Here is a 12,283-nt window from a genome sequence, read left to right as displayed (position 1 = left end):
ACCAAAGAAGTTCTAGTGCAGGTTACATCCATCGTCCATGCACATGAACTCTGGGCAGCCTTGGCGAGCATGTTTTCATCACAGTCTCTGTCGAGGGTCAACAACATCCGCATCGCACTAGCGAATGCACAGAAGGGCACGCAGTCCGTGGCAACCTACTCCGCGCACATGCGCTCCCTGGCGGACGAGCTTGCTGCAGCAGGCAAACCACTTCAAGATGACAGCAAGCTGATCTCCTACATCCTTGCTGGATTGGATATGGAGTACCAGCCGCTTGTCTCTGCCCTCGATGCCCGCACACAACCGGTCACCCTGGATGAGCTCTTCGCTCAGATGAGTAACTTCGACCAGAGGGTCGTGCTCTTCCAGGGAAACAACTCTGACGGTGGGTTTAAGTTGTCTGCCAACGCCGCTTCACGTGGTCGTGGCGGCGGTGACGGCGGCTCCTCACGCTACCAAGGGCCACCGTGCAAGGCGAAGGCGACCAACGACGGGAACAGTGGCGCTCCCCACTCCCGCGGCACCAACAGCAATAACAATGGTGCACAACCCTCCTACACCAACCCTAAGGGCCGCTGCAACAACTCCAGAAAGTCACGTCCAGATGCCTTCTGCTGCCAGATTTGTGCCAAGCTTGGACACTCAGCGAGGGACTGCTGGTACCGCTTCCAGGAGGACAGTAACTCGTATGGTGATGAGAAGGTCGCTGGAGGAGTGGAGGCCTCGTACGGAGTCGACACAAACTGGTGTGTGTGTGTCTATATATAGGACAAATGTTTCCTACAAGCAGTGGTAGTTACCACCACTTGGGTTTTGTATGTTGTATGTAGTATCTGTCGAAACCAAGAGTATGTACGTGTAGTATGTAGTATATATCAATGATTAGGTAGTATATATACTATTTTTTGGGAAGTATGTACCATGTTTTGAGTATGTTTTTTTTTATGTACAATTATGTACGTATTTCACAAATATAACAAAAACTATGGACTCATATGCAATTTTTTCATGTAACTTGATTTGAAATATCTTAGATATAGTATATTAACATATTTAAAATAATAAAATAGTATATATACTACCACATGGTATTATATGAGATATGTGGGGTAACTATATAATATATATATATATATATATATATATATATATATATATATATATATATATATATATATATATATAGGGAAAATCCATCCTACCACCCGGTGGTAGTTACGCCACATATCTCGATATATATATTCCATCCAAGCATGCTAGCGCAGATACATGTCCTAGCTTGCACACACGGTCACAGAGTCAAGATTAGCCTACTTTAAGAGCACACACATACATAAATCAGCACATGCAAAATAAATACCCACCTGGTGAGGTATTTCCAAGTTACACTAGCATTTAGCAGCATGGCTAATTAAAGAACTAATCAGATTAGAAAGCAAGTAGCTACTACTTCTAGAAATGGCATCGGCATGTAATTTAGTCTACTTTACAAACGTTAAAGTTGCTAATCTAGTCCACTTTACAAACGTTAAAGTTGGTAGAAGCAGAGGACTCACTGACTGACTGACTAGTGACTACAGGAGGCTGCAAAGAAACATAAGAACAAAACTACACCATGAACTGAAGCCGGAACTGTGAATAGGTGCAGCAGATTGCAAACTACATGAAAAGAGCTCTTCGGATGTAAAAGATGTGTCCCCTGACCACCATGGCAATTGCTGCATAACAATGTCAGGATCTCGACAAAAGAGAAAAAATGACCTCCTTCAGACACCACCAATGGAATTTCTCAAGATTGACATCCTTCAGACACCAGCAATGGGATCTGGTATTCAGAAAAGCTTTTTGATGTGAGTATCTAAGAGGAAAATAGCTGGAACCACCGAGAACACTCTTTTAGATATCATGAGACAATATAGATTTACAGTCAGTAAATGTTACCATGATATTTTTCTTTTTCCTCCAATATTTCAAAAGATATGAAGTTGGATAAAGTGGTAAACAATTTAGTATTCATATTCCATTTACTTAATTCTGTATCCTAGCGCAGAAGGTATATATAGGACTCCCATGCAGAATCATGGGATAGGTGTGAGCAAGTCATCCAGGAAACATTTATTACCTCATTTGTTTTGTAGTGTACCACGTGAGTACACTAGAGAATCATGTGACCATTTGACTTGCATGTTTAGTTATCGATCACTATCTTGGAAGTACTAGTAGCTATGAACAAAGTGAATAGAAATTTTGTGTTTGGTTGGACGAGAATGCAACAAATGCTCTAAATATACTTCTGACCAGGGCCAAACCATGTGCGTTACTCGAATGAACACAAAGTCAATTCTATCTACAGATCTCAGACAACAACATTCGATTGCTAGAACAGGCTGAACAGCTTATGAAAGATGCCACCATCCAATTCAAATCTACAACAGCCAACCAAAACTACATTGATCTGCATCTTCGGTTTCTTCCTCACCTCACCTCGCCACCAAACCTTTCTCATCCAGGAACGCCAAAAAGGCTTTCCTTCTGCGGCCGGACATGCATTTTGCCAAAGCGAGAGTGAAGATCGCAAGCAGAGAATAAATTAATCAGTAAGTTAATTTTTTTACTCAATCATCTTCCTGCAAATCGACACCTGCTGCACAGGAGAACGTGCACCATGACAGGGGAGCCAAACTGCAGGAACAAATTAACACCTCCTGCACAAGTGTTCATGCTCACAGACATTGTGTGAGTCTCCTCCACTAGTAGGAAAAGCCCTAATTAGCGGCATCGAACATTGCCCTCTGGCAGCCTTCGGAATGGATGCCGCTAGTTAGCGACATCGAACATTGCCCTCTGGCAGCCTTCGGAATGGATGCCGCTAGTGAGTGACGCAGCTGGTAGCAAACCAGTAGCAGCGTGCCCGCCGGACGCAGCTAGAGACCAACACACTAGCAGCGTTCACTGTGTGGACGCTGCTAAGCGCTTCGCCATAGTGGTGTGTCCTCCTACACACGCTGCCACTAGTGCAGAACCGGGCAATAGCACCGGTTCGTAAGGCCCTTTAGTGCCGGTTCCCGGCACTAAAGTGTGGTCACTAAAGCCCCCCCCCCCTTTAGTATCGGTTCAGCACGAACCGGTGCTAAAGGGCAACCACGTGGCACGAGCCAGCTTCGGGGGCCTGGAGCCCTTTAGTACCGGTTGGTAAGACCAACCGGTACTATAAGGTTTGGGGTTTTTAGTTTTATGATTTCTTTTTCATTTAATTTTGTGTTTCCATTTTAATTCTTTTTCGTTTGCTGGTATTTTACGATACTACACATTGTAAACGTTATGCATATATATATATATATATATATATATATATATATATATATATAGAATTTCTAGTAGAACCAATCATCGAGTTTAACATGATTGTCATGATATTATAAGCGTTCATATATAACACCACAAAAGCAAATCACTTAAGTTCAGAACGAAGAACACGGACATGAAAGGACAAGTACTAATTAAGAGCAGCATGAAGAACTAGCTAAATCACTCCTGCTAGCTACTCTCTCTCTGGTAAAATAGCATAGAACATGTATAGCTCTCCTGATTGATCATACTGGAGCATGCCGATGAACCTGTCTCCTAATCGTGGGCTGCGCTTCTCATTGCTGCCCCCTAGTACTTCTCTGCGATCATTAACAATTTTCCCCCAATCTTTCACTATTAAGCATTCATCGCTTCTAGAAATCCTGAATGCATTCATGTGCAATGCAGGATATCTTGGCCGTAAGCTAACAATTGACATCTGACCTTTAGTCTCGATCCCCTGAGGCACAACTGTCATCGGGAGTCCCTGTTGAAGAACATTGTATAGTACTTAATTAACATACTTAGCAATGAAAGTTTAGCAAAAAAATATGTATGCAAAATATGCACTGAGGACAAATAGTAAATATCTTACCATCATTCCTAAATAGATGTAACCGTAGTTCAATACCATCACTATTGGTCGCACGTTTTGAGTACTAACATTTCTATGTGCAGCAAAAAAATTTGTCTTGACAGTATGAAGATCCTCAAGCCATGAAACATAATGACTTATCTCCTCGCAGTTTAGTTTAGCTCCGGGACAGTAGAAGGTCCTGTCTACCAAGCGCCGGACATGTTTGGTTGAATGGAGATAAGCTGTCAATAGAAATTAGTTGTCAGTTATTTTTGAAATAAGCAATATCAAAGACAAAAATATATTTGAGAAGAACTCACATAATGGTAGAACTGGAGGCGTCTGCACATCGACCCATATGTCTCTATTACCTTCAATATCATCTTCCGGACAAATATCAAAGGTGATAACCATACTAGGCTCAAATGCATAAGCCTTGCATAGTGCTTGCCAAGTTTTGCATTCAAAATAGGTGTACGTGTGTGCATTGTATACTTTGACGTTGAAACTATAACCATCATGCTCAGTTTTTAGGTAAGCTCTCTTTACCTCCATAGTTTCCATATCTTTAAAACCTATCTTATCCAAGACAAAAATTCTTGCATGGCAGGGGATGCGCTAGTAGAATAGTGAAAATTAAAAATTATAAGTCAGGCAAATGAAGCATATATAAGTCATGTTTAATTACGAAAACAGACTTGTCGTTGTGACTTACTGTATCGAATTCGAAAGTCTCATCCAGCTTGATGCTGAATCGCCTACCATCAACAACGAAATTTCTGTCGCACTGGCCGCGCTGGTCTTCACAGTATTGGCACATACCGAAATTTTTTCCGTCGTCAGACGACATTTCCTATGTTCATATTAAGCGAAACATTAAACACTTACTAATTCAATTAATTCAACTACTTCTATTAATTCAACTAAGCATTTACTAAAAATAAACTAGTTATATTAATTCAATTAGTTCAACTAAGCATTTACTAAAAATAAACTAGTTCTATATATTAATTCAACTAGCTAGTTCAACTAAGCATTATATTTACTAAAAATAAACTAGTTAATTATTATATTAATTCAACTAGTTGAACTAAGCATTTACTAAAAATAAACTAGTTCTATATATTAATTCAACTAGTTCAAAGTAAGCATTTACTAAAAATAAACTAGTTCTATATATTAATTCAACTAGTTCAACTAAGCATTTACTAAAAATAAACTAGTTCTATATATTAATTCAACAAGTTCAACTAAGCATTTACTAAAAATAAACTAGTTCTATATATTAATTCAACAAGTTCAACTAAGCATTTACTAAAAATAAACTAGTTCTATATATTCATTCAACAAGTTCAACTAAGCATTTACTAAAAATAAACTAGTTCTATATATTAATTCAACAAGTTCAACTAAGCATTTACTAAAAATAAACTAGTTCTATATATTAATTCAACTAGTTTAACTAAGCATTACATTTTGATAACTAAAACAATAATAATCTAAATAATCTAAACTAATTCATACATATGTGTTTGTGTGTTCATCATGCTCTTGTGTGTGTGTGTGTGTGCTCGGGGAGGGGCGGCGCCCATGGTGGCCGCCGGGGGCGAGGGAGAGGGGTTAGAGGGGGAAAGCTCATAGCGGGGCGACGGCGACGGCGAGGCGACGGCAAGGCGACGGCGACGACGGCGGCGACGGGGACGGGGGCAGCGACGGAGACGAGGGCGGCGACGGGGACGGGGGCGGGCCCGGGGCGGCGACGGAGACGACGGCGGCGACGGGGACGGGGGCGGCGACGGGGACGGGGGCGGCGACGAAGACGATCGAGGGCGGCGGCGACGGCGACGGAGACGGAAACAGAGGAACAAACAGAGAGGGAAAACAAAATTTTCGGACGTGTTGTATATATAGACCTCCCCTTTAGTACCGGTTGGAGCCACCAACCGGTACTAAAGGCCTGTTTTGGCCAGGCCAAGCGGCGGGAGGCGACCCCCTTTAGTACCGGGTGGTGGAACAAACCGGTACTAAAGCCCCCCCCCCTTTAGTGCTGGTTTGTTCCACGACCCGGTACTAAAGGCCACGCGCTGCCACCCCAAAGTTTAGTACCACCTCGCCGGGCGAAGGGCAGCCGCACTGGTTTATAAACCCAGCCACGGCTACCACTTCGAACTCCTCTATATAGCATGCTGGTGGGCCTAAACTCTGCGCGCTGCCCTGTGAGTCTGCTGGGCCTTTAAGGCCTGTAATTTCATCTATGGCCTATCAGGCCCACAGGGCAGCGCCCCAATTTTTTTTATAGTTTTTTTCTTTTCTGCTTTATTTTCTTCTATTTATTTTTGCGTAGTTTTTTGTATAGTTTTTTCTTTTCTGTTATATTTATTTTTTTCTATTTATTTGTGAGTAGTTTTTCATCTAGTTTGCCAAAATTCAATATCTTCAGAGTTCATTTTGTAGTGATTTTCAATTTCACGGTCATTTTGTAAACGATTGAAAAATAGCAAATATAATTAATTTTTTCTTTTCTGCTTTATTTTTTCTTTTCTGCAAAACTTGATGGTCAAAGTCTGGAGTTATAACTTAAAAAAAAGAAATATCGACGTGCAATTAGTTTTTGCCATAACAGAAGAAGTCCGGAGTTGTAATAAGTTATTAAAAATAAGAAAAGAGGTGCAATGCTCATTAATTTGCTTCAAGCCTTTCGAAATAGTGTAAACTGCACTGCGCATAGCTCCGTGCAGTCTACCGTATTCCTGAAGGCTTGAAGCTAAGCAACGTGAGCATTGAGCCTCTTCTTCATCGTCTCTGCACTCAGGGCTTATAAACCGCTCCTAGTCCCTCTCACTTCGCGAGGTGGGACTAAAAAACAGCTTACGTCTGGTTCATCCATGAACCGGTACTAAAGGTGCTCGTGGGGCCCCAGCCTTACCTGACACAACCTCATTAGTACCGGTTCGTGGTACGAACCGGCACTAAATGGTGATGGTGGGGCCATAGCCTGACCGGAGGCTGACACAGCCTCTTTAGGTACAAACTTTCTGTTAGTGCCCGTAGTTTTCAAATTTGAATAGTTTAAATTTTGAATTATTTGAAATTAGTGTGAATCACTAGTTTGTGAATAACTTAACTTTAAAAATCAGTAAAGGCATGAAAGAATTTGTTTGCACATAAAATTTCTTCGCGTTTCAAATGCCAAAACACATAACTACCCTAACTATTACAGAGATTCCCCTCTGGGTGTGAAACACAGAAGAAAGTGATGATAGTGAAGCCGATCACATCCCAGATCTTTGGGTGTGAAACTTTTTCTTCGCGTGTGTCCCTTTGCGCCGTAACCATGGAAAATCTTCATCATTTAACGGGATGCTCGGGTCAATATTCACTGTGAATGGAGCAATTTCATCAAACTTTTCATAATCTTCTGACTTGTCTGTCTTGTCATCCACTCCCACGATGTTTCTCTTCCCAGAAAGAACTATGTGCCGCTTTGGCTCATCGTACGATGCATTCGCTTCCTTATCTTTTCTTTTTCTTGGCTTGGTAGACATGTCCTTCACATAGAAAACCTGTGCCACATCATTGGCTAGGACGAATGGTTCGTCTGCATACGCAAGATTGTTGAGATCCACTGTTGTCATTCCGTACTGCGGGTCTTCCGTTACCCCGCCTCGTGTCATATTGACCCATTTGCACCGAAACAAAGGGACCTTTAAACCACATCGATAGTCAAGTTCCCATATGTCCTGTATATAACCATAATATGTTTCCTTTCCCGTCTTGGTTTCTGCATCAAAGCGGACACCACTGTTTCCGGTTCACATACCTTGTAGATAAAAATATCTATGTCAACTTGATGGGCATAATTTGTCATAAACACAAAATGCAACAAATAGTTTTAAAAGAGAATATACCACATCCGAATCATAACAAGGACGAGGGCCGACGGGGACGGATATCAAAACCATGACACTATGTATAACAAACAACGTATGGGTAAGATAATTATTATACGAGTAACTATATATCCAAATCACACAAACATCAATTTTTTATATAAAATTTCATGAACAAGAGGCTCACCACAAGGTGGTGCCGGCGACGGGACGGTGCGGGCGATCGACGGTGGTTACGACGGAGATTTAGAAGGCACTAAGTAAACCACACCTACATATGCAAACTAAGTGTTATTTTGATCTCAAATTGCATATAAATCAAATACTAGCACATATATATATTTCCTCCCAAATTACTAAACTCACAAATTAATAACTATATAAAGCATTGCAAGAGCTAATCTAGCAATGAGAGATGAAAGGACAAAGTTGCTAACCTTTGTGATCACTTAAGCTTGAATGGATGGGGGCCTTCAAATCTTGACAAATTTTGGGCAAAATGTGTGATGAGCTCGAGGGGAGAAGAGGAAGAACAGAGAGGAGAGGAGAGGGGAAAGGGGAAAGAACAGAGCGAGCTGGACTAAGGGTTTATATGCAGGAGCACCTATAATACCGGTTCGTGGTACGAACCGGTACTAAAGGTGCTGGAGGGGGCCCAGACTGACAACATCCTGCCACCACCCTCATTAGTACCGGTTCGTGGCACGAACCGGTGCTAAAGGTTAGCCACGAACCGGTACTAATGAGAGCGGCCCGGCTAGCCGTTGGAACCGGCACTAATGTATACATTTGTGCCGGCTCTAATACAAATCGGCACTAATGTGCTTCCCGTTTGACCCTTTTTCTACTAGTGTGCTAAAGGGCTACAGAAGTAGTAGTGTTTGCTGTCTGCCGCGCACGCTGCAAAATAGTGAAGATATTGGCCGCGTTCACTTCTTCTTACATGCTGCTAACCATTTAATCTGGGCCAAAAATAATCTGCCACAGCAGCCATTGCTGACGTGTAACCGTTTAGTGTTTGTGGCATGCATGAAAATTTAGTGCCTTATGTACGTGCTGAACCAAACAATTAATTTTGTTTTCCGGGCAAGTTTCTAATGGAAAAGAATAGTTAACTATTCTATTCTTGTCCATTAGAAACTTACTGGCAAAACAAAATTAACATTATCTTTTTTCTGTTAAAGCACTAACTCCAGATCCTACTCTATAAATAGATGTAAACTATAGTTCATCTCTTAGCAAGAGAGAGCTATTCCGTTAATTTACATAGTGTGTTCATAACCCAAAACCTCAAGAGTACTTCAAGGATCACATGGCCCACGTGTGCGAAACTTGTGGAACCGGGGTACAACCCTATTTCTTTGATCATGAACAAGTGCATTGTGGGCTATAGTTCCGAATAATCATCGTTACGGGATGGTGAGTCAAAGTTTTTTTTCATACAGGTAATGCTAGTTATATATTTATTCTAAATGTTACTGTAGTAAATTATGTTTACATCGTCTATGTGGATCCTTGATCATATATGTGAAGTAATTATAAATAATAAAATGTGTATTATTTGCTTTATAGGATATGCAATAACTAACTACGTCTATGCATTCACTATGGAATTTTTTTTCTCTATGAAATTGTGCGAACATTACAAAACTAGAATTTCAGAAAAATATTTGTACGCACTATTATTTGGAATGGAGGAAGTACCCAGCTGGAAATACATAAATTTGACAAGTCATTTATCACTTAATATACAAGCTAGAAAAGGCCCATGTGGCAATATTTTGATGCGTGCAACTGTCACACAAAGAAAGAAAGAGAGAAAGAAATTTTTATTCTTTTGAAATCAATCATTATCATCCAGATCTAGACAGTATACGACATAATGGCTGATTCCCACTATAATGTCTTACTTATGTCAATGGCACTTGTGATCAAATACAGATTCTCATCACACAACGTATGGTAGAAAACTAAACCGGTATATATAGTTCAGAGGAAGAATTCAGATATTCCTCGAACTGAAGAAGGCTTAATGATCTTTCAAAGTTGGAGATCAACAACGAATAACAGATCTTACAAAGTCATTTATCCCTGATCATAAACCATCACCTTAGTTCTGCCGATGGGCAATATAATTGGCCAAAGACAACAGTGGTGCTGCCTTGTCTTGGTCGAAAACAGCAAGTTGCTCCTTTGCATCACGGAGCAAATTTTCTGCAAACTCCCGTGATTTCTCCAACCCTAGTAACTTTGGGTATGCCGTCTTGTCACTCGCCGAATCCTTCCCCGATGTCTTCCCTAGCTCGTCAGATGACTTGGTCACATCAAGTATGTCATCAATCACCTGGAACAGCAACCCAATTGATCTCGCATACTTCCTCAACCTCTCAATCTGGTCATCCGAGTCACCTCCAATGATTGCACCAATAACCACTGAGGCCTCGATCAATGCAGCAGTCTTGTGGAGATGGATGTACTCAAGGCGGTCAAGAGGTACGGTCTTAGTTGAGCCAGTTATCTCCAGATCAACAACCTAACAAGAAGTACATAGACACCCATTATATTTTGAGAAATGTGACAACTTGTGTGGTAGGAACAGGATAATTTCAATTTGTAATTGAAATGTACGTACGGAGATACCAATGCAAATCATCCTTCTTAATTACAATATCTTCAAATGATTCATAGAATTAGAACATTTCCATTCTGTACTATTTGGGTGATGAAATCGGAATAGAACAATCTGCTGACCTGGCCGGCGACGAGGCCCTCTGATCCGATGCAGCGCGCGAGCTCACCATTGGCGCGGACAACACGAGCGGTGTGCTTGTCGGGATCGATGTATATGTGATGTACAAGGTGGGCCACTAATATGTAGTACGAATGCAAAAATAACGTTTGGCGGGGGGCGGGGGGGGGGGGGGGCACGGCCCCCTCAGGCCATAAAGTAGATCCGCCGTTGCTCCCCATTACTTGCTCAGTGTGACTGTGATTTCAACATTTCTGAATACAGTGACCGATTTGACTATACGAGACATCAACAATGATCATCGATGTATTGTAATCCATTTTTTCTGGTCAGCGAGATCGACAGTCCAAGGACGAAACAAGAGACGGCAAGAAACAAACGCGATCCTTTATCAAAGGAGAAAAGAAGAACAAAAGTGACACGAGGTTAACAAGATATGGAAGCTGACATTAGGCAATGATGTGAGTTCAGCACTAAGATCGCAGAGCTGGAATAACAAAGTACTCACGCTAAACACGCCACAGTCCACACATTGTGTGTGCCATCTCACATAATATAAATTGAAACGTTTGACTTCAAAGTCACTTGCAACCTGAACCTATACATTACAACTCGGCACAACTGAGCGTCTCGGTTATTAAGGTTCATACTGAACAATACCGAGCTTGAACACGGAAACATAGCGAAACAGACTTTCTTCACACCATCGTCCACGTGGACGCAGTGATGAGGATGGTCATTGTCTCACACGCCGACTGCCTGAACAGCTAGCCTCATAGAGCATGGGCAACCCCTTGGAAGGATCAACGTAGACCACCTTGGCATTGCTGGCCTCCATCGGCATATCAACGAAGTGTGATGCTTCCGTTCGCATGGCCTGTCTTTGTGCTTCCCTCGTCAACAGCCGACGCTGGGATGGCCATGACCGTGACATTGGACTCGAGCATCATTGCAAGGTTACATGGTGGCATAGACATGAGCTCTGGCTCGACAAAGGTGGAGGTGGAACTGATGGACTAGTACCACTAAAGACAAACATTCGGAGATGGATGGGCTGGAGAAGAAACATGTATATTTGTTTTCCTCCAATATTTTAGATAGACTAAAGCTGGATAAAGAGAGAAGCAAATATGGAAACATATCGCATCCACTTTCACTAAACGGCTCACGAATTGTTTGGAATGCGATGGCAAATGTGATCTCCCAGCAATATCTCGAGTCCAAAACCTCACCCATCTACATATATCATCATCTGCGGCAAGAACATAGCAACACCAAAATCCTACCAGCAACTGCTGCAATGCACCCTCCTCACGACAGCCAACCATCGACGGTGTCAGACTATGATTCAGTTGTTGTACTACTCCTATTTGTTCTGTTTCATGTTTTTGGCGGTTTCGTTGACAGTGGACTATATATATGATTTCTATCCATATCTTTTCTTCATTAGCTCTTTTTCAGAAATAAGTAAATAAACTGTGAACATGGGATACGTCTTGAGAAAGCCTCTCAAGAACTGTTTGTCATGTCTTTATCAGTCATGTGACCATCCTAATTGCATGTTTGGTTTATATATGATTCCTTGCCAAACAAAAATTCATGGGAAATACACCCTCGGTCCCATAATATAAGAGCGTTTTAGAGATGGGAAATACACTATAACCACTAGCTCAGGACCAATATGTAGAGATCGAAAAATGACAAGAACAAAAGCCAAAG

General features: G+C 41.6%; 1 protein-coding gene and 1 pseudogene across 1 annotated transcript; one reads left to right on the top strand and one right to left on the bottom strand.

Moving 5' to 3' along the window:
- Positions 1-210: 210 nt before the first annotated feature.
- On the top strand, positions 211-347 carry LOC123151373 (uncharacterized; annotated as a pseudogene).
- A 9,578-nt stretch (positions 348-9,925) lies between these two features.
- On the bottom strand, positions 9,926-11,438 carry LOC123080946 (geranylgeranyl pyrophosphate synthase, chloroplastic-like). Its single transcript, XM_044503899.1, has 3 exons — positions 11,324-11,438; positions 10,567-10,682; positions 9,926-10,348 (listed from the first exon to the last, which is right to left on the bottom strand). Exons 1-3 carry the CDS (start codon positions 11,436-11,438, stop codon positions 9,926-9,928), a joined length of 654 nt encoding a protein of 217 aa, XP_044359834.1.
- Between the last annotated feature and the right edge of the window lie 845 nt (positions 11,439-12,283).

The sequence above is a fragment of the Triticum aestivum genome, chromosome 1B, assembly GCF_018294505.1.
Source record: "Triticum aestivum cultivar Chinese Spring chromosome 1B, IWGSC CS RefSeq v2.1, whole genome shotgun sequence".
NCBI classification, from domain to species: Eukaryota; Viridiplantae; Streptophyta; class Magnoliopsida; order Poales; family Poaceae; genus Triticum; species Triticum aestivum.
Note: the sequence above shows the minus strand (reverse complement) of the source record. Positions and strands in the feature narration are given on the sequence as shown.